The 27,380-nt window shown below is 45.9% G+C and overlaps 1 protein-coding gene across 2 annotated transcripts in view; it reads right to left on the bottom strand.

The window, feature by feature from the left end:
* The window catches only part of FERMT1 (FERM domain containing kindlin 1), a 637,654-nt gene extending 612,737 nt beyond the window's left edge, over positions 1-24,917 (bottom strand). For both annotated transcript variants that reach the window (XR_014546323.1, XM_083606529.1), the window contains exons 1-9: positions 24,706-24,917; positions 21,989-22,188; positions 20,611-20,844; positions 13,700-13,840; positions 10,648-10,861; positions 9,946-10,048; positions 8,424-8,531; positions 6,714-6,845; positions 4,566-4,615 (exon numbers count right to left, since the gene is read on the bottom strand). Coding sequence is in view for 1 of the 2 variants with exons in the window: in XM_083606529.1 (XP_083462655.1) it covers positions 4,566-4,615; positions 6,714-6,845; positions 8,424-8,531; positions 9,946-10,048; positions 10,648-10,861; positions 13,700-13,840; positions 20,611-20,844; positions 21,989-22,139 (1,133 nt within the window). In the remaining variant the exon portion in view is untranslated. The remainder of the gene's footprint in view (positions 1-4,565; positions 4,616-6,713; positions 6,846-8,423; positions 8,532-9,945; positions 10,049-10,647; positions 10,862-13,699; positions 13,841-20,610; positions 20,845-21,988; positions 22,189-24,705) is intronic.
* Between the last annotated feature and the right edge of the window lie 2,463 nt (positions 24,918-27,380).

Genomic DNA, 27,380 nt, shown 5'->3' on the forward strand with positions numbered 1-27,380 from the left:
ACTCAGAGGAACAACAGACCGGACCAGATCGGGGCACGAATCGGGCCCAACAGACCGGACCTGATCGGGGCACGAATCGGGCCCAACAGACCGGACCTGATCGGGGCACGAATCGGGCCCAACAGACCGGACCCGAACCACCAACTTCACCCGCCCATTGGTCTTCTGAACTCATCACGACTACAGAAAACGCAGAGCAACCTTCAATCCGCCTCCGACTCCGTAAAATCCCCACAGCTTCATCTGACAGCTCCATCTGACAGCTCCATTTGACAGCTCCATCTGACAGCTCCATTTGACAGCTCCATCTGACAGCTCCATTTGACAGCTCCATCTGACAGCTTTATTTGACAGCTCCATTTGACAGCTTCATCTGACAGCTTCACCAACTGACACGCTATGGACACCAACGCACCCAAACTCTTCCTCTTCTCCATCCTCATCGCAACCACTCTTTCCCATCCCACCACCGCCTCACATGCATCATGCCCTGGATTACAAACTCAATACAAATATCTTCATTTCGGGATTATTGACATGGTGAAACCCGGAACATTGGATCGCTTGGGGGACTTCGACTTCTGTCTACCTGAGACCCGCACCCTTCTCCGACACTCCGTACTACCGACTCTTGCTACACACCAATCCTGGGAACTCTTTATTCGCTCTACCTCCTACACGCCACTCGGAAAACTCATCCTCACCCGAGATGGCCCGTGGTACCGCGCCCACTGCATCAATGGCTCTTATACAACCTTTTCCGACGGCACCCCCCAACAAACAATTAACTGGACACTTCTGGACAATGGTGGCGGTGAGTCGGTCTATACTGACAAAAATCACCCCACAGACCACCTAATCTACGGCTTCTATTGCCAGAGAGTCGACACTGCCCCCCGTCACACCACCTTACAGGGAGTCTGTCTCCGACGATATTGTTGCATTTGGGACATTGGCACCGCTGCCACCTGGGACGGCAAGGCATACCTAGAAGGCTGGCATCACTCCACTGCACCACCAGCTCAATGGGATACCACCGGGCCACAAAGATGCGGAGGTTTGACCACAAACCTCACCTACTTGCTCCGACAAGATCCACTTCACCCTGCTGGGACCGCACCTCGACAAAGGGGGGAACTGTCAATATCTGAAAACCCCACCACCCATAATGACCTTCTGTCCACCTGGCATTCAAATACCTACGTAAAACTAATCTCTCAAATTGCCAAACAAACTACCACGGACAATTGCTGGATCTGTGCCAATGCCCCCGCACACCTCCACAGTGGCATACCATTCCTCGGAATACCCCTTACTCTGCAACAACATCTCTCTGCGGACATACGGTCTTGGAACCTGACCGCTGTGAATCTGACCCACCAGTACATCTACCTCAACGGACCCACTAAAGGCGACCTCTGCCGGAAGTTCAGCGGCAAAGACAAAGTCATTGGCGAGAGCACCTGTAAGTACACCATTGATATTACTTTGACTGGCAGAATCACCCTATGGCAACAAGGCAACCCCTCCACCCATCCCAGCCTGCTGTCTGCGTGGAGGCACGTTATGAGTTTGCCCGACTCCTGGGACCCCTCCCCCGTCTCCCAATGCTTCTTTCGCACCTTCCTTACCGGTCGTATAGACTCGTGCCTGCAAGGGTTGTTCTGGGTATGTGGCCACCGTGGCTATGTATGGGCCAGCCCCCATTCCCAAGGAACTTGCTACCTCGGACTGATCTTGCCTGGGATCCGAGTCACCCGTGATCTCCCTCCCGGAAGAAGGCGAAACAAAAGAGCTAAGGACTTGTCGAAACTCTCCGACGTGACAGCCAATGGAGAAACTTATGGCCGGGCCCTTTTTCCCGCCTACGGGGCTGGTTCCAACCATGTTGACATTCTCAAGCTAACGGACATTCTCCTAAATTTTATGGAAGAGTCAAATGCTGCCACCCAATCTATCCTAACGGAATTAACAGAGGTCAGACAAACGGCGATCCAGAACCGCTTGGCTTTGGACTATGTTCTTGCTTCGACCGGAGGAGTATGTGCCCTTGTGGGAACCGAATGCTGCACATACATCTCCGATCAAACCCTAAATATTACTGGACACCTCAACAATATTCATAAACTAACAGATGAACTAAAGGACATTCAGCATGAGGGACTGTCGGATGCTCAGTTCTGGAATTGGCTGCCGGGGTCCGCGTGGATAAAACAACTCATGGGAAACGGACTCCTGATTCTGATCACTGTTACCATCTGCATTGCTGTTTTTTGCTGCGCCATTCACTGCTTCCCGATGTGCTGTCAAAACTGCGGCTCTTGCGCTTCAGCTCTCCGTCCGCGAACATCCATGCCTGCCCCAAGGACCTCATCAACCCTCATCGAAATGGGACCCCTGAAGAACACGCAGAGCCTAAGTCCTAGGTATGATTTGTCAGACTTTTATTGATTTGTGCGGAGAGAAGGATTGCGCGGTCTTGCACCTTCGCAATCTTATCTCCGAAGGGGGGAACTGTGGCCGGAAACCCCCCCCCCGTCTTTTCCACACGCTCACCTGTAATGCACAAGCACCACACGCACACGTACACACCTACCCCCATCCAGGAGACGACCCTTTAGAGGGTTGTCTTCCTTAAACAAAGCCTTCCGTAAATAAGGAAGCGCTATTTTGACAAAACTATATAGAATCCCGATCTTCCTTCATGCATTTCCCTTCAGTAGACCGGGCGAACGAACTCGAGGTCAGCCGGCTGCCGTCTCGACCAATCAGCGTTAGCGAACAGCGCCCCTAGTGGCGGCTACGCTGGTACTGCAGCCGGCATCCACCGCTTCCCTACTTTGACAGCTCACTAATACAATGTTTCCGGACTCAATTGACCGTGACTGATCTAATCAAATGTTGCTACATTGTATCTAAATTTGGGAAGTGCTTTGAACTTCAACAACCCTTTCTTCGGAAATTCACCAAAAATCAACGGTACCTTGGATTTTCATCGGACCACTTTTATTCGGCTACAAATCACAAGGACTATCAAAGGGGGGTGGCTTGATACCAACCAGCCATAATCCCCCGACCGAGCAGGCACGTACACAGCGCTCCACCCGGATGACCTGAACACCTTGATAGCCGGCTTGATGGGCTTAGACGGCCAACCGACGGAAGACACAATAGCCTGCATATGATCGTGTATTCGGCTACGGTCATAACAAAAGGACTATGACCGGGTTCCCTCCAGGGGGCAGGAAGCGGCGCCCCTTCCCTTTGTTTCTCCACTAGTAAGGGGGACGGGGGCATTCGCCAGGTGTGAAGATGCTCGAGTTACCTGCCCGACTCCTCCCTTGACTCCTCCTGTTCTCTATGTAATCATGATGTAAATATGATGTAATTTGAGGGTGTATCCAAGGGGATTAGCAAGTAATAAAAGTGAAGGTCTCCTTTTGTTCGGGGCTTCCATCTTGCTTCACCTCGTGGGCGGTGGGGGCCCTGTCGCGACAGTCTTTGCTAATAAAGACCAAGCCTACTGGCTGCTGTTTTGCTCTGATTTTGCTCTGGTTGGTGTCTTCATTTCGTCCAAGAGAGCCCTCTGCGTTTCCGTTAACACTATGCAAAAGGTTCCATGTTCAATTCTTGGCACCTCCTGGTAGTACAAGGAGAGTCCCTGGTCTGAAATTCTGGAAAGCTGTGGACAGCCAGTGTAGGTGTTTTCTGAGATAGATGGGCCAAGGATGTGACTTGTCAGCTTCCAGTCTTCCTAACAGTCTTAAGACAGAATGGAAGAGGTGCCATGCAGATTAACCACATTATTAGATAGAAGGTAAAAAGGTAAATGACCCCTGAACGGTTAAGTCCAATCAAAGGTGACGATGGGGTTGCTCATCTCGCTTTCAGGCCGAGGGAGCTGGCGTTTGTCCACAGACACTTTTCTGGATCATGTGGTCAGCATGACTAAACTGCTACTGGTGCACAGAGGACCGTGACGAGTGTCAGAGCGCACGGAAATGCCGTTTACCTTCCCGCCGCAGCGATACCTATTTATCTACTTGCACTGGCGTGCTTTTGAACTGCTAGGTTGGCAGGAGCTGGGACAGGAGCTCACCCCGTCGCAGGGATTCAAACCGCTGACCTTCTGATCAGCAAGCCCAAGAGGCTCAGTGGTTTAGACCACAGTGCCACCTGCGTCCCACTTATTAGGAACGTAGAGACATAGTACTTCCATGTGAGAATACAGAAGTCTCTGCTGCAAACAAGGTTATACTGTGAAAGGCTTAAAGTGCAACAAGGCAGCCTTGTCCAACCATGTGGCCATTCCAGTTCACAGCACAATCCTTAAAAGAAATAAAGATTAAAGAAAGCTATTTTACGGAGGTGGCTAATGGCATTCATCACATTATAGTGTTACATTGGTACACTCTGCATCTCAGCGGGAATGTTAAAATAAATTATAGCCATAAAACCTTTCAGTGCTAACTGGTGTCCATTACAGTCCATATTTTAATTTTACGATTTACACAACAAAAACAAAGAAATTTTATATGCTTTTTTGTTTTGCTTTTTTTACTTACCTAAATAGTTTGAGGTTATCTGCAAGCTTTGGTATGTCTGTGATATCCTCCTAAAGACAGTCAAGAATTGTTTTAGTGCAGTGCACTTATAATTTGCTGATACTATCATATATATGCACTTGGTTATAAAGTTATGTGTTGTTATTTTAATTCCCTTGCGCTCTTGAATCCCAACTGAAAAGCATGCCACCAAACAGGTAGCTTTTTCACATTTGGGAGAATTAGACTATCCAAAAGGTGTTCTCCAGAGCATAGCAAGTTGACAGAAAAAGTTTCTCTTTAGGACAATCTCAGCCGAGTCAGAAATTGGGGAGCAATCTCCACACTGGGAGAGATTCAACTGAGTTGTTGCATATGCAAAACAAAGGACTTTCCCAGCACCCCACCTGTGCTCCCTAAATCTGTTCTGGAGCATAGGTGGGAAGCCCAGGACAGGTTTAGGGGACTCGTGAGGGGAAGAGAGGGAGAAAGTCCTGTTGTGCAAGTGGACCTCCTTCCCCATGTGCATTAACCCACGCACTTAAGCTGAATTCCACCCCACGAAAAGAACATTTACCGTATTTTTCGCACCATAGGACACACTTTTCCCCTCCTAAAAAGCAAGGGAAAATGTGTGTGCGTCCTATGGAGCGAATGCAGGGGGGAGGCAGGCGGGAAAAGCCCCCAAGAGCTGCACACAAGCTCCGTGCGCTCTTGCGGGCTTTTCCACAGGAGGGAGAAGGGACTGACTGGCCGCATCAGTCCCTTCTCCCACCTCCCAGAAAAGCCAGGAGAAGCCGCGATCTCTTTAAAGGAGTTGCGCGGTTTCTGCCGGTTTTGCGGGAGGTGGCTGAATCCCCCCACCTCCCAGGAAAGCCAGGAAAGCCCTGCGCAGTGTCTCCCGGCAAGGAGAGGCTGCATGGGGCTAAAGGGGAAGCCAAAACAGCGAGCGGGATCCATCCTGCTCGCTGCCTTGGCTTGTGCGCAACCCCTCCGGCAGGGAGAGGTTGTGCGCAGCCTATACGCTGCTCTTTGGGGCTGGGGGGGATTTTTTTTCCTTGATTCCCCCCCCTAAAAACTGGGTGCGCCCTATGGTCCGGTGTGCCCTATGGTGCGAAAAATACGGTATTTCAGTAGAAGAGTTGCAACCATACAAGAGATGGACTGTCATTGGAATGGAGTCAGTTTGTGTTCCCATATTACAGGGATGGCCAAAATGGAACCCCTGAGATGTTGCTGGACTACAGCTCCCATCAACCCCAACTATCATGACCAATGGACAGGGATAATGGAAGTCATTGTCCAACGCCCAGGTACCTCAGTTGGTTAGAGCATGGTGCTGATCAAGCCAAGGTTGAAGGGTTGATCCCCGCATGACAAAGGGTTTCAACATTTTTGAGTCCAGGGCTCCCCATACCACCTACATTCTTTCTGTGGAAGCCCTGTGGGGCTCAGGAGCCCAGTTATGTCACCTGTTGCCTGCAGAGCTGGCAACCTCTCACCCTTTCTCAAACAACCTCCCTTGTGGGGTGTTCCCTCAGCCTCCTCTCCCCTCTCCTTGGGAGTCCTCTGGGCAGCCGCTGCTGCTGCCCCCTGCCCCAAAGAGAGGTGCCTCCTCACACTGTCCATTCCCAACAGCAAGGGCTGGAGGACTGCCTGGCTGGGCTCCCTCACCCACTTGCTTGCTTACTCCAAGACCGCCTCAGCTCCTGGCAACCAGACACTCTGACCAGCCCCAAAGGCACCATTCACCTGGGGAGCTTGTAGCCAGGGCTGCTGCAACGAACAGCTGTGCAAGCCTTTGGGAGGCAGAGATGTGAGGGGGTATCAAAGGAGGAAGGGAAGGAAAGAGGGATGGAGGCTAGTGTTGCCCGTGGCACCCCTGATCACTATTCAAGGCACCCTAGGGTGCCATGGCCCACTGGTTGAAAACCATTGCCGTAAGGGACAGCTGCATATTCCTGAATTGCAGGAGGTTGGAAGAGATCATCATGAGTGTCTCTTCCAACTCTATGAGTCTACCACTTCTGGAGGGTTTCCTGTGTTGGCCACACCTGCCCTATCGGATGTAGATTGAGAAATGCTTAGTGACACGTCACTGACCCCACTCCTCTGCCCACCCAATTTTCTCAACTTTGACCTCTAAAAGCATGCGTGTGCGTGGTATACCAAAATATTCTCTGCTTTCCCCCCTTCCAGAGTGACTTCAAGGTTAGAAAGGGCCGCCTCCACTTCATCCGTTTCTGCTTCGGTTGTGAAAACTTGTGACCCCGATGACAGTGTCAACTTGCTGATGTGGTACTACAGGAAAGATAACAAGATAAAGACAGAGAGTTGAGCAAGAGATGGTACGTTGGCTTCACATCCAGGAGGGATTTTTTGTGAGCCGGTAACAAAATCTTATGAAGCCATCCTTTTAAAAGATGAATGCATTACAAAAGTTTCCTGCATGGCAGGGGGTTGGACTCGATGGCCCTTGTGGTCTCTTGCAACTCTATGATTCTATGATTCTATGATTCTATTAATGCATATGAATGTTTCGTTAGCCCCCAAATGGAAAACGAGCCAAGTCCCAACCAAAGAAGAATGGCAACTTAAACTGATGGAATATGTGCAGAATGCGGACCTAACATATAGAATAAGAGAACAAGAAGAACATACGTTTAAAGAAGATTGGAAAATGTTTATTGAATATATGGGCGGAAATTGTGAAACATTTGAAAACGTGGACAGCATTAAGATAAATTCTACAGTGTAAGTAAGTTTTGATGGATGTAATAAGGAAATACTGAATGGTTTAGTTTATATAAAATATGAAGGGATTTATGTTATGCAAAATGAGCCATGGAAAATATCATTGATATTTTAAGGTTGTTTAAATGAATATTCTAAAATGTAAAACAGAAAATGTAATAAAAATTATACAAAAAGAAACAGGAAAAAATGTATGCATTAGATTTGTCCCATTTTTGGATCAGCTCTCAGAAAGTCTTAGTAACAACAGCCAAGCACAACAGGAGATTGGAGTCTCCTGTTTGACCAAAGTCTCCAATTTTAATCACCGTGTATTAATGGGAACATTGTATATTTACACCCCACCTGTCCTGCAAGGAGCTCAATACTCAATTCTGTTACCTTTCCATTTTATCCGAACAACAACCCTGGGAGGTAGGCTGAGAGACAGTGACTGGCCCAAGGTCACCCAGTGAACTTCATGGCCAAATCAGGCATTGAACCCTAATCTCCCAGATCCTGGGACATCACTCTAACCACTATTCCACACCGGCTCTGTTTTATTGCATATTTTGACCATGGGCCTTAATATTTCAACATTACAAGCAGATAGTTTTATTGTGCATTTTAACAATGAACGCGGAGCCTGCAGAAATCACTTTCTGGGACTCTGTTGCAGGGGCTAGCAGGACAGATGCCTGTTTGTTTCCACTCTGCCTGCATTGTTGTAAGCAAAGCAGAAAAAAAGTATAGAAACACTCTTCTCTCATCTGAAAGAAACTGATTCCTGTAGCACTCTTCCTGAAATGACCAATTGCTTGGAAGTGGCAAGCATAGAACAATGCTTTGAGAGGGATGGTTCTGTTTGCATTTCGTGTGGTTAGATTCGTTCTACCAAAGTGTAACTTGGCAGTTGCAGCCCTAAAAGACTGGGGGCACCTGTCAATTATTTACATGGGTCTCAACGGAGCTTGAAAGAGCCAACCCGTTAATCACTGCCGAGAGAGGCGGGGTTGGAGCAGGAGAAGGAAAGGGCTTGCAGAGAGGAACCAGTCTGAGCTCGGTTCATTGTGTTCGTGTCCTGGCAGGTGTTTGCCTGCCGCAGATGGGGAAACTGGTTTGTCAACTTGAGGATCAAGTACGTACCTGCAGCGCAGCAAATATGAAGGTTTCTTCCTCTGTGCAATCTATCTCCTCCAGCAGAATGGCCCAGCGGGCTTGTTCGTAGAGCTGGTTGATTCGCACCGCGTCGTACTGCCAGGAGAAGACAAACAAGGCCATGTTGTGTCAGAGGCGGCCAAAGGCTCTCAGCCAGTGGTGGCCAACATCTTGAGTGAGCCTGTCATTATGTACAGCTAAGCAGTGCGACACACAAACACACAATGCCTCAACCCTGTGCGCTTCTAATAGGAAGCTAGCCTGAGTCAGACAGAGATAGTTGGCAGGAGAGAGAAAACGTTAAAAGGTAAGAGGAAACGTTTAACTGAATTCATGAAGAATAGGTAGAACATTAACGTTGATGAGACCTACATTGGCTCCCAGTACATTTCTGAGCACAATTCAAAGTGTTGGTGCTGACCTTTAAAGCCCGAAATGGGCTTGGCCCAGTATACCTGAAGGGGTGTCTCCACTCCATCATTCAGCCTGGACACCAAGGTCCAGCTCTGAGGGCCTTCTGGCTGTTCCTTCCCTGCGAGAAGTGAGGCTACAGGGAACCAGGCAGAGGGCCTTCTTGGTGGTGGTTCGCATCCCATGGAACACCCTCCCATCAGATGTCAAGGAAATAAACAACTATCTGACTTTTAGAAGACATCTGAAGGCAGCCCTGTTTAGGGACGTTTTTAATGTTTGATGTTTTATCGTGTTTTTAATATTTTATTGGGAGCCGCCCAGAGTGGTGGGGAAACGCAGCCAGATGGGTAGGGTATGAATAATAAATTATATTATTAGTTGTTGTTGTTGTTGTTGTTATTATTATTATTATTATTATAGCCAGATAGTGTGTTGCATTTGAGCTCTGGACCTGAGCTCAAATGCACCTCTGATGAGAGCCCTTGCAACTAGGCATTTGAGAGTGGCTTTCATCTTTCTTTGCACAGGAGAAAGAATCAAGCATTACCCTTCCCAAAGCTACATGGAAGCACAGCTTGGCTTTGGTCAGGATATAAGCAATAAATTATGATTCTTATATTATAATTACAGCAGTTTTTCTACGTGGTAAATTAGTAATGTGTTATAGTTATTGCATTGTGATATTTATAATACTGGTATTTATAGTTGTGGGAAATAGAAATGTATTATCTAGATGGTGGAATTCAACGGAGTGCTGTGGAGATTGTTCAGAAACCATCTCCCTTCTCCTTCCCGGGATGTTCTGCAGTTTTCCAAACTCTCCAGAGCGGATTTGAGGCAGGTGCCTGGGTGGGTTTCCAAGATGTTAGCAGGAGTCATTGCACTGGCTTCCATTAGTGGAATGAGTTAGCTGAATCCAGTGTACAGGCAAGTGCCATGAGGAGGGGTAGATATGCATTTGCTACCTGAGTCGCAGATGGCCAAAACTCAGAGAAGAAACAGGAAACCTAGTAAGATCCTCGCAGTTGCTCTTTATCCAACATGCCCTAAGTCACGACAGACCGTGAAGGGAAGCGACTCTTTAAGAGTTACTTACTTTTGCATTCAGATCAAAGAAAGAATAGTACTTGAAGCGTAACAAAAGCTGGTCGTCCTCCTGGATACCTTGTTCCATAAGTGACCGAGAGGAATCTAACCATCTGAAAGAGGACGGGAGACAAAGGAACAGAGCAGGAAGGAACCTGTTAATTTGCAAGGCGTCTGGGAGAAACAAGGAAGCATATAACCATGCAATCGGGGCTTCAGGCACTGTCTCCCAGACCTACCTGGAGATCCCGGGGTTTAAATCAAGAACTTTTGGCTGTATCACTGATTTTCAGTCTCCCTTCCCCCCGTAAAAAAACCCCCCATACAATGGTACCTTGGGTTAAGTACTTAATTCATTCCGGAGCTCCGTTCTTAACCTGAAATTGTTCTTAACCTGAAGCACCACTTTAGCTAATGGGGCCTCCTGCTGCTACTGCGCCGCTGGAGCACGATTTCTGTTCTCATCCTGAAGCAAAGTTCTTAACCCGAGGTACTATTTCTGGGTTAGCAGAGTCTGTAACCTGAAGCGTATGTAACCCGAGGTACCACTGTAATACTGTAAGCTGCCTCGAGTCCCTGCCAGGGAAAATGGCAAGGTATAAATAAAGATATAATAATAATAATAAGCCCACGGAAGGACATCACACACTCATGACCTATCCTGGCTTGTCCAAACTGGCTAATCCTGATATCCAGCGGAGGAGTCTCTTACCCAGCATTCAGCTTTGCTTTGTCGACCAGAGTCCGAGGCTGGTACATTTTGGCAAGCGATTCCGGTGTGCAGCTCGAAGGGCTGAAGGCGAGGTTGTTCCAGCTCTGCTTGGCCAGAGGACTGTCACCAAACCAGGCAACTGCAGACAAGACAGGTGTCCCACTGACAGGATCGTAGATGGGAGTCATGGTTTTGCTATAGAAGCCAGGGCTTGCTGAAATAGAGGAGATGAACAATCATGCTGAAATAGAGGAGATGAACAAATAGAGGAGTTTACAACAGCACAGCCAGTATCAAAACAAGGAAAGTGACTTTTCCTGGCTGATCTCAGAAGTGACCTTCTATAAAACAGGTATAGAAAACTCCGCTCTCTCCAGGCAATGCTGGACTCCAAATCCCATCAGCTCAAAGCAGCATGGCCAATGGTTGGGGATCATGGGAGTTGTAGTGACATCTAGAGGGGTGCAGGTTTGTCTCATCCCTGATGGGAGCTGCTCATAACAAAGGAAATGGAAGAAATCAAAGTCTCTTTAAGGCTAAGAGCATACTGTGGTGAAGGAATGAGGAACGAGCTAGGTGCTCCCAGTTACTGACTGCATAATGTCTCTACATGTCTACTCAAAAGCAAGACCTATTTTTTCCATGGGGATTACCCTCATGTAAAGGGGTACAGAATGGCAGCCTTAATACCATTTTTTAAAAGGCTGTTCTGGGGTGGTTTGAGCAGACAACTTTCACGTGCCCAGTACCCCAGGACCGAATTCGTAGCAGCCAGAGCTTTGCTTTCCTGAGAAAGGCACTTTGTGACTCAGCTAGAGCAACAGCTCCCATGCGACTGCGGTTCATTAGCCAAGACTGCAAACTGTGTCCCTTCTTTCCTGGCCAGGTCCTTTCAGTGAACCTCCTTTGTTCCTCTTGATAGCTTTCCAGGATAAGTGGCTTCTAAGGCAAGAGATCAGTGACACAAACCAGAAGACATTGCTGGGGAGAAGAGGAGCCCATTCCACCAAGGAAAACTCACTCCCTTTGATAGCCAATCTATCATACTACAACTGTCCCTTTTTCAACAGGCTAATCCTGAGGGGATCTGGTGGGAGACTGAAATGGGAGGAACAAACTAGAGCAGAGTCACCATTTCTCAGGAAACATTTTTCTGATAAACTTCCTGAGATTTTCCTTTGTCTCGTTGCCCCACCCAAGTAAAGAAGGCTACATTGCAGACTAATCTCCCATTATTTTCTACCACTTTTTGCTTGGTTTTTGTGTTTTGCTTGCTTCGGCAGCCACTATTTCCTACCCTTCCAATAGCCCAGAAGGATGCTAGGCCTGAGGCACTGGGGTGGATTCAAAATGGTGGACACTTTGCCAACAGCAGCAGAATAAACAAAGCCAAACTTGGTGACAGAGGCTGCCAATGGTGAGCCCCCACGCCTGGGAAACTGTTGAAGAGCTTTCCATTTCCTTGGAGAAACAGGTCACAGGATTCTGAGAGCATCCTTAACACACTACAGTTCCCAGAATTCTTTGGGGGAAGCCATGCGTTTTGAATACATGGTGTGGATGTAGCCTCAGTCTTTCCTTCTGCCCACAGAGGGGAGAATTTCAAGAGGCCATTTTGCGCACAGCTCCAGAGATAGCCTCCCACAGACAGATAGTTATCCCACCAGCTTCTCTCTCCATTTTCTCCTTGTTCAGCAGACTGAAAGACGCTCAAGGCCTTCACTGCCATCATCCAGCACAGCTAGCAAGATTTGTTACTGCGGAGACCACTGATTCCCTCCAGATTGTATTGATGCCTTTTTGGACTTGGGTACCAGTTTTTATAGGGACGCGGGTGGTGCTGTGGGTTAAACCACAGAGCCTAGGACTTGCTGATCAGAAGGTCGATGGTTCAAATCCCCACAACAGGGTGAGCTCCCATTGCTCGGACCCTGTTCCTGCCAACCTAGCAGTTTGAAAGCACGTCAAAGTGCAAGTAGATAAATAGGTACTGCTCCGGCGGGAAGGTAAACGGCGTTTCTGTGCGCTGCTCTGGTTCGCCAGAAGCGGCTTAGTCATGCTGGCCACATGACCCGGAAGCTGTACGCCGGCTCCCTTGGCCAATAAAGCGAGATGAGCGCTGCAACCCCAGAGTCGGTCACGACTGGACCTAATGGTCAGGGGTCCCTTTACCTTTACCTTTTACTGGCGGGAAGGTAAACGGCATTTCCGTGCACTGCTCTGGTTCGCCAGAAGCGGCTTAGTCATGCTGGCCACATGACCCAGAAGCTGTACGCCGGCTCCCTCGGCCAATAAAGCGAGATGAGCGCCGCAACCCCAGAGTCGGCCACGACTGGACCTAATGGTCAGGGGTCCCTTTACCTTTACCAATTTTATGGGTGTCACAATGCAGATGGTGGAGAATGGTTTTGCCCTTCTTCACCATAAAAAAGTTTGAAAAACCACCCAGAGATGGAAAGAAGAAAGAGTCCCCACCAGAGAGGAATGGGAAACTACACTGTCAGACTATGCTAAGATGGCAAAACGGACTGGGAAACTCAGAGACCAAGAAGAAATTCAAGAAAGAATGGGGAAAGTTTATAATTTATTTAGGAGACCACTATAAGTGGATGAAAACATTAGCAGGATTTTAATCTCACTTGTAGTGCCACAAATACTACGGATAATATGGATGGTTATAAAACATAGATTATGAAGTAATATGCAATCAGAAATGTTGACAATAGGACCCACGGAGGGGATTGGGGGGAGTCTCGAGATTCAGAGAAATCTCATTTTACGGATATGTATTTGGTATTGTAACTAATTTCCATTTGTAAAATCAAATAAAAAATGATTTCAAAAGCTAAAAAAAAAGTTTGATAAATTAATTCAGCCTTTGATACAACCCCATAATGCTCACCCGCTACCGAAAGTAAGCCTTCTTATGAACTCAACACGTATTCCTTCCCTCTCTTTCCTCTGTTGCTTGTGACAAATTGAAAGATCACAAGTGCCTTACTTACCAAATAAGTAAGTAAATAAACTCAGTAGTGTCTGTTGGGTTATTTACCTGGCAATCCCAAACTCACAGGAGAGTTGTTCAGATTTAAAATATCTTCTATGACTGGTTCTTTGTCTTTGTCTTTTCTCTTTTTCTTTTTCGCATCTTCCGATGGTCTCAGTAGAGAGAGTTCTTCTGGCCGTCTGATACCTGGGACGGAGTTTCGGAAGGTAAAAATGGAAACATCTTTGAGGAGAACAGGCTGAAAAAGCTTCCCTCATTTGTGCTTCCGGAGCTTTGACAAATTTGGTTGAGCTCTTGCAGCCTTGCCTGTGCTTACAATATTTCATTTGCAACCCTCCCTGAATAAATTTATTATATCAAAGGGCAGCACATAAACGTTATGTTTCTTTTCCTCAAATTTTCTATATTAATAAAAGTTATTTTTAGGGGAGGGGGAAACCTTGGAAATGAATAAAAATAAAATAAAAATGAACCTGACTACCTTCGAGCTGGCAATTCAAACAAGAAATATTGTGTGTTGTTTTCTTTCCTTTTCCCAGTGTATGGGAACATTCTCCTTGCTTGCTTGACCAGGGTGCAGGGATGAGAACTGCAGGGCTGCATCTCTGCATATGTAGAACAAACATGGTCTGATGTGTATGATTGACCCGATTTTATTTCGTCAGTCAACTCAAGCAATAGAACTAACTGCTGATATTGTAGCAGAAGTACTGCAGTGTTCTGAAAACACAATCAATTGCATTAGGGGCCTCCTACTTTCCCTTCTTAGTGACGCGGGTGGCGCTGTGGGTAAAACCTCAGCGCCTAGGACTTGCCAATCGCATGGTCGGTGGTTCGAATCCCCGCGGCGGGGTGTGCTCCCGTCGTTCGGTCCCAGCGCCTGCCAACCTAGCAGTTCGAAAGCACCTCCGGGTGCAAGTAGATAAATAGGGACCGCTTACCAGCGGGAAGGTAAATGGCGTTCCGTGTGCTGCGCTGGCTCGCCAGATGCAGCTTGTCACGCTGGCCACGTGACCCGGAAGTGTCTGCGGACAGCGCTGGCTCCCGGCCTATAGAGTGAGATGAGCGCACAACCCTAGAGTCTGGCAAGACTGGCCCGTACGGGCAGGGGTACCTTTACCTTTACCTTACTTTCCCTTCTTCTTTAATTACGGTCTTATAGCCAAACAATGCTTTTATTCAGTTAATTTGGTCGCACATATTCTCCCGCAGGCTGAACTAATTTATCTGCTCCATAACTGTTATTTGTGGTTAGGAAGACTGAAGAGCCAAATTCCAGTTGAGCAATATCTGGGGCTTTCATCATAGCAATTGTGACACTCAAGACAGGTTTACAGTCATGCGCTAGGAATTTAGATAGTGAATTGCACAGCTGTTAATATGGCTCGGGGTGACAAAATTCCATCCCTGGGGAGCGTGCGCGTTAATTCACATGCCACAGGAGATGTGAACGATATGCACTGCGGTCGTTCCGAAATTCGTGGCCTAAAAATAGCCTTATTGGGTTGAGGCAGCAACCTCAAGCTGCCGTGTCGATGCAAACGCCATTAACTCTGTGAGATTTGTACCAGTAGGAAGATGGTACGTTATCACTGCCATTTTGACAGTTTCAGAACCACTTCCTCCTCCTCTCTCTCTAAAGAGAGATACCGTATTTTTCGCTCTACAAGATGCACCAGACCACAAGACGCACCTAGTTTTTGGAGGAGGAAAGCAAGAAAAAAAATATTCTGAATCTCAGAAGCCAGAAGAGCAAGAGGGATCGCTGCGCAGTGAAAGCAGCAATCCCTCTTGCTGTTCTGGCTTCTGCGATAGTTGCGCAGCCTGCATTCGCTCCATAAGACGCACACACATTTCCCCTTACTTTTTAGAAGGGAAAAAGTGAGTTTTATAGAGCAAAAAATACGGTAAATAATTTTATTGCGATGGTGCATTCCATTTTTCTTCGCAAAAACAAATCCAGAGTTGCTCATGGGGGGTGTGGCGTTGAAGTGTAAAGGGAGGGGGGTTGATTAAGTATGGGGGAAGGATAGTTGGCAATGGGGTTGACAAGTAGGTGGGCAGCGAAACGAGATGGGGCGGAAACCGGAAACCCTAGTGTGTGTCTGTGTATACTCTGTCTGTCTATCTGTCTGATATTCATCTCTGCTTCACATTAACCAAGGTATATATATGAATTTTTTTCTGGATATAATAGGTCCTTAATGTTTAGACTATATCCTCTTTCTTTTTTGAGAGAAAATGTTTCTATTCTTTCTTTCTTTTTTGGAATAACTTATTATTATTATTATTATTATTATTATTATTATTATTATTATTACTTTTTTACATCAAGTTTAAGGTACGTAAAAATAAAACACATAGAATAATACTCATAACAAATGAAACAAACAAGTGTGGGACAATCAAACGTTAAATCAACAACAAGGTGCTTCTGTATCCATGCCAAATATAGTCCAAAATCTTCCGAGAGTTGTGGGAGGGTGAAGAACGCCCTAAGACTTAAGTTATATGCTTGATAAATGTATAAAGGTAAAGGGACCCCTGACCGTTAGGTCCAGTCGTGGCCGACTCTGGGATTGCAGCGCTCATCTCGCTTTATTGGCAGAGGGAGCCGGCGTACAGTTTCCGGGTCATGTGGCCAGCATGACTAAGCTGCTTCTGGAGAACCAGAGCAGCGCACGGAAACGCCGTTTACCTTCCTGCCAGAGTGGTACCTATTTATCTACTTGCACTTTGACGTGCTTTCGAACTGCTAGGTTGGCAGGAGCAGGGACCGAGCAATGGGAGCTCACCCTGTTGCGGGGATTCGAACCGCCAACCTTCTGATCGGCAAGTCCTAGGCTCTGTGGTTTAACCCACAGTGCCACCCGCGTCCCTCGATAAATTTATATCATATGGCATAAAATTTATCTGCTTCCAGACTATTTCTTTGAGCCTTTACTTGAAAGGTAAGGTTTTCCATCAGAGCAATTTGCCCCATTTCCTTATACTCTTTTTTCTTATAATTCAAACCCAATTGTTCAAGTCCTACTCTCTGGAGGAACAGGAAATAAATTTGCCCAGAATCTAGGTGAGAGTTCTTCTGCTATCTTGTCCAACTGCTTTCAATGCAGGAATCTTTTGCCAAACCCACAACCTTGAGATTAAAAGTTCCATGCTCTACTGACTGAGCTAACTGAGTCAGACACCCAACTGATTCATTCAGTGTTTCCTCTTTGGACTTCCTCCCCAGGCCCCTCACTGTCTTTGTTGCCCTCTTCTCTACTTATTAATTTATTTAATATACTGCCCTTTATCTGTAGATCTCAGGGTGGTTCCTGCTCCCATTAGCCTTCTTTGAACAGCTGTGCCCGGAGTACTCTAGGTGGGGTCTGGCTTAGCCTACAGATAGTAAAAGTAAAGGGACCCCTGACCATTAGGTCCAGTCGTGGTCGACTCTGGGGTTGCGGCTCTCATCTCGCTTTATTGCCTAAGGCAGCTGGCGTACAGCTTCTGGGTCATGTGGCCAGCATGACTAAGCTGCTTCTGGTGAACCAGAGTAGCGCATGGAAACGCCGTTTACCTTCCTGCCAGAGCGGTACCTATTTATCTACTTGCACATTGACGTGCTTTCGAACTACAAGGTTGGCAGGAGCTGGGACTGAGCAACGGGAGCTTACTCCATCGTGGGGATTCGAACCACTGACCTTCTGATCGGCAAGTCCTAGGCTCTGTGGTTTAACCCACGGCGCCACCCGCGTCCCTTTTCTACAGATAGAACCTCTGATCTAAAGAAGTGCATACAGCAGCTCCTTCCGTGCAACAAAGGATAACTGCTCCACAACATAAACCATAATTGAAATACCACCCAAAGCCGTCTGCAATGCAGCGTCGGGTGGAGAAAAGAGGAACACTGTTCAGAAAAGTAAAGAGGTTCCTGGGCTGTTTGAAAAGCTGATTGTAGATCACAACCAACCTTACATACCGTATTTTTTGCTCTATAAGATGCACCAGACCAGAAGACGCACTTAGTTTTTGGAGGAGGAAAACAAGAAAAAAATATATTCTGAATCTCAGAAGCCAGAAGAGCAAGAGGGATCACTGCACAGTGAAAGCAGCAATCCCTCTTGCTGTTCTGGCTTCTGGGATAGCTGCGCAGCCTGCATTTGCTCCATAACACACACACACATTTCCCCTTACTTTTAAGGAGGGAAAAGGTGAGTCTTATAGAGCAAAAAATACAGTATATGGGAAGAAAGTGCTTATATAGATTCAAATAATAATAATAATAATGCACAGGTGAGGACAGGTGGATTTGATTTAAATCAATCGATATGATTTAAATCAATCACGATTTAACTCACTAGTCAGTAAGACTTGATTTAAAACATTATTTTTTTTTACCGAAAGACTCATTCTTGCTGGTATAATCTTAATATTTGCAACCAGATGAAGGTTTCATTTTTGGAATAATAAATTTTCACAGTAGTTTTTTACAGTTATATCAAAAATGACTGATTTGGTTATACTATTAGAAATACATTGACAGAAAATTATGAAATGATTGTGAGGTTAACTGTTTATATTTGGACAACTTTCCTGCTGTACTTTATTGGAAGGAGAAAAATAACCATTTCCTTAATAACAATTTAAACAATTTATTTAATTAAAACAATAAAACATTATAGCATATGTATCCATGTTTGTTAACTGATGTGGTTAAACAATTTTTTTAAAAAAAACACACACCTTAGACTGAGTTTTAGCACACATGAAAAGCTTAAAACAAACCCTTATTTCTTGATGAATAGCCTTTGGACTATAATGTAACTTAAATAGAAAACTATTTTTAGAAAGATTTTTTCTCCAAACGCATTTTATTTTAAAAATCCAATTTAAATAAAACTCCCTGTTTTTTTAATTTTTTTTAAAAAATAAATCATTGATCTTTATCCACCCTGGGTGAGGAGGACCATATTTCCTTCCTGCAACAGCTCCACATGGGGTGTTGCTCTGTAAAATGCCCCCTGACTTTAGCTAATGAGGCCTCCTGCAGCTGCCGCGCCGCTGGAGCATGATTTCTGTTCTCATTCTGAAACAAAGTTCTTAACCCAAGGTACTATTTCTGGGTTAGCGGAGTCTGTAACCTGAAGCATATGTAACCCGAGGTACCACTGTATTGGGCTTTCATCCAATTAGCTTGGGATTAACAAACAGTACAGTGGTACCTTGGTTGTCAAACTTATTCTGTTCTGGGAGTCCGTTTGACTCCTGAAACCTGCACTCAATTGGAAGCCATGGAAGTCGTGTTAGATGTTTGGCTTCTGAAAAATGTTTGCAAACCAGAACACTCACTTCCGGGTTTGCGGCGTTCAGGAGCCAATTTGTTCACGAGGCAAGCCGTTCGGGTACCAAGGCACCACTGTATAGAATATCTATATATGGGTAACACAGATAACTGAGGAAGCAACTCTTTCCTTTAATCACAGAAGCAGAAAGCTCATTCTTAGATCATCAAACAGCCTTAGGAATTATAACCCGCACCGAACAACATGGGGCGAAATTTACCAAAGCCAGATGTTGTTCTGTTTCCATCCTTTGCAAAGAGCGACTTCATGGGAAGCCAACCACAAGGCAAAAGATATGGAAGGGATTGCAATTGTGGGAAGGGACATAGGTCAATGGCAGAACACAGGCTTTGGGAGGCAGCCTCGTCTGAAACCTTGCAGAACTGCTGCTAGTCACACTTCCGGTTTACCGCGGAACCGATTTGCAAGCCCTCTGGGGAGAATCCAGCTTTTTTGGGGGGGAAACAGGGTTTTTGTAAGGGCGCCTCAAGCCCTCAAAAGCCTCAGGAGGAAGATCCTGAGGAGAGGATCCCTGCAAGCCATAGAGCGGTCTCTCTGCTGCCAAAAAAAGCTCCTTTAAGGAGCAAAAAGAGCAGCGAGATTGAGACGCCGGCATGGGACGCCATTTTCTACCCTCGAGAAGCGCAGCCTCAAGCTTGTTCGGCATAGCGGTAGACTCCAAAACACTAAAAAATCCGGATTTAATTGGCGAAACAAATAAGAAATGCATAAGAAGTGGTTAAAATGTGGATCATCAGAGGTGCTGATGGAAGTCTAAAAAGATTGTATAAGTGATAAGCTTTGTGGTACATTTTATAATTTATATGTTAAAATCAATAAAAATTATATATATATATATATATATATATATATATATATATATATATATATATATATAAAGAACAGCTGCTAGTCAGTGCAGGGAGTACTAAGTTAGAAGGAACAATTGTCTGACTCAGTATATAATGCATCTTTGTATACTTCTAATTGTGTTAGCAAAGAGCAGTCACGAAATTAAGAGACGCCTGCTTCTTGGGAGAAAGGTGATGGCAAACCTAGACAGCATTTTAAAAAGCAGAGACATCACCTTGCCAACAAAGGTCCGTATAGTTAAAGCTATGGTTTTCCCAGTAGCAATGTATGGAAGTGAGAGCTGGACCATAAAGGCGGCTGATCGCCAAAGAATTGATGCTTTTGAATTATGGTGCTGGAGGAGACTCTTGAGAGTCCCATGGACTGCAAGAAGATCAAACCTATCCATTCTGAAGGAAATCAGCCCTCAGTGCTCACTGGAAGGACAGATCCTGAAGCTGAGGCTCCAATACTTTGGCTACCTCATGAGAAGACTCCCTGGAAAAGACCCTGATGTTGGGAAAGATTGAGGGCACAAGGAGAAGGGGATGACAGAGGATGAGATGGTTGGACAGTGTTCTCGAAGATACCAGCATGCATCTGACCAAACTGCGGGAGGCAGTGGAAGACAGAAGTGCCTGGCGTGCTCTGGTCCATGGGGTCACAAAGAGTCGGACACGACTAAACGACTAAACCACAACAACAATTGTGTTAGCAACACATATTCAGGTCACCAAATATAACTACCCAGAGTCTTGGAGAGGCCACACTTACCAAGGGTCCTGCAGATGTCTCCAACTACCTTGAAGACCACGGACGAGAAGCTAACATTCAGCCTCACCGTTTTCATGCTCGGCAGGCGAAGGCGCAACATTTTGTGCTGAACAGTGAACAACAGCTTGGCATCTGCTTGAACCCCATATTTATCCAGCGTCCAGTGAGTTTTGAGAAGCCAGCACTGCTTCTGCTCCCACCAAAGGGCATAGTCTGACCAGTCCTGCGACACTCCTGGGGAAAACAACAAAACCAAGCACAAGTATTAACAACCTGCTAAAGGTGATTGGTCAGGGATGTTGGGAGTTGTAGTGCGACAACATTTTTAGGGCTGCGGGTTTCCCATCCCTGAGTTCAAATAACAGGTACCATTATAAGCCTTCTTATGTAAACACGAATCCACCTGGCTCTACTTTGCACCTAGGCTGGTGAGCCGGATGCTTATTTTTCCCAGTTCCCCAAGTTTGATAGGTAGGTGCGGCTGCCTATCTGTCTATCCCATGATGTCACCTTGACCTCAAGTGACCTCTTTTTGCCACATGTGGGGCACGACACTTGGAAGCCCTGACAATCAGCTGAAAACCTAATTTGAAAGAAGGAAGAACAAGCCTTTGGTTGTTGCTCTTGTTAATCAACGAAAGTCAGAATCTCTTGACCGTCTACTGCAGTGATGGGCAAACTTGCCCCTCCAGCTGTTTTTGGACTACAACTCCCATCATCCCTAGCTGACAGGACCAGTGGTCAGGGATGATGGGAACTGTAGTCCCAAAACAGCTGGAGGGCCAAGTTTGGCCATCACGGGTCTACTGCAAGTCATCCAAGCGTTACTAATAATTATAATTATTTGTTGCTTGCTACAAATATTTTCTCTCTCTCTCTCTCTCTCTCAAAGTGGCTTACAATTTAAAAGCAAAACAAAATGTGCAATACAAAATTAGAATGCAGCAAAAGATTAAAAGTATTGGGAGGAACTCAAGTGTTGCACTACTGAGTCATTCTGTCAGCACAAACATTTCTGCTTGTTGCACAGAATAATCTCCCCTCTTCTCCCCATGCACACCATTCTGGGGGTTCTCCTGACCCCCCCACTCCTCACAGCCAATTTTGGGGGTAGCGGGAGCCCTGTTGCACTAATGGGACTTCTTGTACTAACTCCCACTAATGCAACTATTTAGCTGAATCTAGTCCTTTATTAACAAAAAGGGTTTATCCTGCAATTTTTTAAACAGGACACATCCTATCCCCTCCCCCCCAAAAACATGAACACCAATGAAGAGTTGTTGTATAGTGACACTTGAAGAAACTGCCCATATAAGGAAATTAACCAAAGTGTTCTGCTTTGGTGCATATACAGAAAAGTATATATCTTTGAACTCACTGATTTGTTCCACGAGCTTAAGCATCACTCCTCCGATGTGAAGATCTCCTGATACTTGGAGGGTGCTTTCCTTTTGCTCCCCTCCGCACTGGTGATCAATAGCAACAATGAGCTCCCAGGAACTGGAACCATATTCATTCGACGAAGTCATATTGCTACTGAAAATCCCAGAGGCTCAAGAATGGAAGAAAAGTCAACATCTGTTCAGAAAGAAAGGAGGCGAAGGGAAAAAAGAGAGGCATTTTTTTTACCCGGCTGTGAAGGCCACTTCACCTAGTTTAGGACCAAGATGACTGAAGCCAACTAAAGATATTCCCATGAATGTTTGGCTGGTGCCTTCATTATATACCTTTAGGCTCCAGGCAAAAACATTCCTCTTTAACTAGGCCTTTGGCTGATTGACGTCCAATGCCCTTTTAAAATGTGGTGTGTGTGTGTGTGTGTGTTCTTGGGTTGTTTTTGTTTCTGTTTTGATTATGTATTTTTTGTTTTTATATTGTGTTTTTGTGTAGTGAACCGCCCTGAAACCTGTGGGTATAGGGCGGTATGCAAATTTAATAAATAATAATAATTGTTTCTAAATGATATTATATCCTGAAGTGCATTCCGTAGTTTTCAATGGGGATGCCTTTTCTGGAGCGATTCTGTGGATACATCCCATTCAATGCAATCCTTGGAATCTCCACCCCCCCCCCAATAAACAGGAAGAACCACTAATTAAATTCCAAGGAGCTTCTATGAACTATTATTTTCCTGAACTCTATGACCCAGCAACAACAAAAGAAAATCCTCCGCTATCCATCAAACTCAATAAATATGCCAGATGTCTCTTGTTTTCAAGGTCTTGTCTTTTTCTTTAACACTCCCCTCCCCCCAAACACACCACACCCCTCCCAATAGTTTATTCAAGACTTGAAAGTCCATTAAATCTGCAATCTTTTAAGGTGCTCCTCTGGAAGGAAATTTTGGTGCTGGAAACCAAGTTTGTTAGAGCAATCATCCTTCTGGCTGTACATATTTTTTAATCTGCTTAGAAGATTCATTCATTCATTCATCACCATCATCTATTATATTTGTATACTCCCCCTCATCTGAACACCCTAGAGTGGCTGACAACAGAAAAATACAAATTGAGAACACAAAATACAGAATAAAACAAAAACTTATAACCTCCTTCCCACAAACACATTTAAAAAGCCATAGAGTGTTAATCAGCTGAACACCTGGCGGAGGAGAAGCACTTTCACCTGGCACCTAAAGATATGTAACGAAGGCACCAGTGAGTCACCACAAGCAGGGAGCCACCACAGGAAAGGCCCATTCTTGTGTGGTGGAGGCGACACACAAAGAAGGGCCTCAGAGATTGATCTCAGGGTCCGGATGGTTCATATGAGGAGAGGCAGCACTTTGAATTGGGACCAGAAGCTAATTGGCAGCCAGTGCAGTCAGGCTAGGATCAGTGCAATAAACTCAAACCGCCTTGCCCCAATGAGCAACCTGGCCACCAAATTCTTTACTAAAGTTTCTGAACTGTCTTCTGTGGTGAAGAAAAGAAGAAAAAGCTCTTCAAGCAGTGTATAAGCATATATATATATATATATATATATATATATACATACATACACATATATATATATATAGCGCGCTGGCTTTAAGGCAGTGTGGGTTGTTCCCCCGCACAGGGCGCTGAGCCGAGGCGGCACACAACAACAACAACAACAACAACATTATTTATATCAGTACCAATGGAGAAGATCTGGAAAAAAGAAACTGTGCCTAGAGGAATTAGTGTGAAACTAATAACTAATAAATATTTAGTGGTGGCACCAAATTTTGTCCTCGCTCAAGGCATCATATTAAAGTCCAGCTCTGAGAGATATATATGCAAATGAAGAAATCTTCTAAGTAGATCAAATAATATGGATAGCATATCAGAGTGTGTATATATATGTGTATGTGTGTGCATAACATGACCAAGGCATTATCTGATATGCTATCCATATTATTTGATCTGCTTAGAAGATTTATTCATTTGTAAAGAAAAAGCTCTCCTGGCAGTTTACAAGCCTCTACCTATATATGTGTTTGTGTGCTCTTAATGTTGTACATTGTCCTGGGATCGTTTGATAAAGGCGGTACATAAGTTGAAATATATATATACAGTATGTGTGTGTGTGTGTGTGTGTGTGTGTGTGTATATATATATATATATATATATATATACACACACACACATACATACATACACATGTATATGTATATATATGAAAGCTGGGAGCGTCTGCTAACTTCTGTGGGCGGTAAGCGTTAAGAACTATCTTTAAGAAAGGACTCCATTCAGATACTTTTTGTATCTGTTTTTGTTTTTTGTTTACATTAAGTTTTCTAGATCACGTAAAAAGCTTTAATAATAATCTAAACAGCAATACGTGCGCACGGCCTCCTCTAGTGCGTTCCTAAGTACTAGCAAACGTACTGCTGCAACTCTCGAGTCGCACGCTTCCCGCCCTCTGGAAGTAACCCGAGCGCTCCCCACTCCCCATAGCATAGCAACGGCACAGGTGTTCCCACTGACTGAGCTGCTCCGAATCGCGGGCTTCCCTTCCGCAAGCAGCCTGGGAAATCGCGAGCGCGCTGGCACCAGCCCGGCCACCCGGGGTGCCCCAGATCCCCACCCGATAAGTCTTTGATGGTGCCCAAATCCACGCGCTACTCACTCGCTCCTTCCCAAGCCGGGCGCCGTCTCTACTGCTGCTGCCGCCGCCGCCACCGCCTCTTCCCGTCCCGGAGGAGCCGCTGGGTGCAGGTCCCGACAGCGCCAGCCCAGGAGGTGCCTCCCTCCTTCCCCGCCAGCCCCACCCTCCGAGGCGGCGGGGCCCCGAGGAGCCGGCGCAGATGCGCCGATGACCTGCGCTCTCGTCGGGCCCCGTGCGCAAAGACGCACGACTGGCCCGAACGCCAGATTCCTCAGTCTCCTCCCTGTCTGGCACCGGCAGGCAGGCAGGTAAGAACAAGCGAGCGCGCCGGGCGGAGCTTCCTGCAGACGCCTCGGCGAAACGCGCGCGGGTCTTTCCCAGCGTCTGGCTGGAGCGAAGAGGAACGTCGTCGGAGCCAAGGAATGCGCCTCCTGCAGTTCCGTGCGCGCTGACTCCGAAGGAAACTGCGCTGGGGTCAAGGAGTAGGTTTGTTGCTCACCAGTAAGGACGCACATCATCTTAAAAAGCAGAGACATCACCTTGCCAACAAAGGTCCATATAGTTAAAGCTCTGGTTTTCCCAGTAGTGATGTATGGAAGTGAGAGCTGATCGCCAAAGAATTGGTGCTTTTGAATTATGGTGCTGGAGGAGACTCTTGAGAGTCCCATGGATTGCAAGAAAATCAAACCTATCCATTCTGAAGGAAATCAGCCCTGAGTGCTCACTGGAAGGACAGATCCTGAAGCTGAGGCTCCAATACTTTGGCCACCTCATGAGAAGAGAAGACTCCCTGGAAAAGACCTTGCTGCTGGGAAAGATGGAGGGCACAAGGAGAAGGGGACGACAGAGGACGAGATGGTTGGATAGTGTTCTCGAAGCTACCAGCATGAGTTTGACCAAACTGTGGGAGGCAGTGGAAGACTGGAGTGCCTGGCGTGCTCTGGTCACAAAAAGTCGGACACGACTAAACGACTAAACAACAACAACAAAGGATGCGCATGGCGGAAGCGTCCGTCGTGGTCTCCACTTCCCCATATGCACGTGTTGCACACAAGAAGAACCCCTCTGTGGATCAGGCCAATGGCTCGTCCGGTTCAGTTTCCCATCTAAAAAATGGCAAACTAGCAGAGGGAATACCCCAAAGGAGGGGTGCAAACTTGAATAAAATATGGGGGTGGCAGGTAAGCCCCTCCCTGCATAATCAACCACAAGATGTGGAGCACGCATGTGGGGCTGGCCCCCTCATATTTTATTGGGGGCCCTGAAAGGAGCTCTGCATCTAGGAGTTGGCTCCTATGTACCAAACACACATATAGAATTATTAAAAAGTTATTCTTCTGTATAGTTGTTATTATTTTCGGCTAAACAGCACAGAAAATAAATACATCCTTCTATGAAATTCAAGAGCTGTGTTACTGCATTCTTAGCAATGAGCCGCTGTGCAATTTCAATACATTCAGAACTTTCAAAATGTTTCCTACCAGACTAAAACCATACATTCTAAACTGAGGAAACAGCATTTCCCGTAAGGATACTAAATAATCTGCTTGTTCCAATGATGATTGCAGAGGGAAAACAAATGTCTACCTAAAATATAAACATAGCTTTACTTAGAACCTACCATTTCAAATGCTTTTCAAATGTGTGCTGCCACAAGTTTTGTGTTCTAAATGAATCCTGATCAAACAAGAGGCACACTAATTTGACAAGAGTTGGTTCCCTTCAAATTTACGATAATAATGGTCCAAGATGCTTAGCTAATAACTTCATATTCACATTACAGTGGTACCTCAGGTTACATACGTTTCAGGTTACAGACTCCGCTAACCCAGAAATATTACCTCAGGTTAATAACTTTGCTTCAGGATGAGAACAGAAATCGCACGGCGGTGGCATGGCAGCATCAGGAGGCCCCATTAGCTAAAGTGATGCTTCAGGTTAAGAACAGATTCAGGTTAAGTACGGACCTCCAGAACGAATTAAGTACTTAACCCGAGGTACCACTGTATAAAAAATATTCATATTCACTATAAAAAAAATGAAAGAGTTCCAGTGATAGGTCTATGGGAAGCTCAGGTGTATAAAGTGATAAGTACAAATTCCAAAGTTCTGGTTGTTGCAACAAAAGCAAATAGTTTTGTGACAGCTTAAAAACCCAGTAGGTTTATTGCGACACATAGGCTTTCCTTATCCTGAGCCAAACCATTGAGCCATCTGGCTCAGTATGATCTACATTAACTGCCAGCATTCCTCAAGCGATTCATGCAGGCCTTTCTCCCAGTTGTACCTGGAGATAAGGTGGGAAAAAAGAGAGAGGTAAAGGTAAGGTAAAGGACCCCTGGACAGACTGGCCACTGTGTCCTCACACAGATGGGTCCAACCAGAAGGAGAGACACAGGCCATTGTGATGTCATGCTGATGCTGAAGGAGAGAGAAACTGGCCAATGTACCAGCCCACAGCTGCTGTTCACCTGAATAACAAGGAGACACTGCCTGGCACGCCAACACATTGCTCACCATGTTCATGAGAATTATGTCCTTTGCACCTTGGACCAAACTGGGGTTTCTTAACTTGCTTTTACTCTCCTGTTCCTGCATATTAGGTTCCCTTACCAGAGGTCTATAATAACAAGGTAATGAATCAACCACAGTTATTTGTACACAGAAGGTAGGTAAAGGTAAAAGGTAAAGGACCC

This window comes from Podarcis filfolensis, assembly GCF_964270895.1.
Source record: "Podarcis filfolensis genome assembly, chromosome: 3".
Classification (NCBI taxonomy): domain Eukaryota; kingdom Metazoa; phylum Chordata; class Lepidosauria; order Squamata; family Lacertidae; genus Podarcis; species Podarcis filfolensis.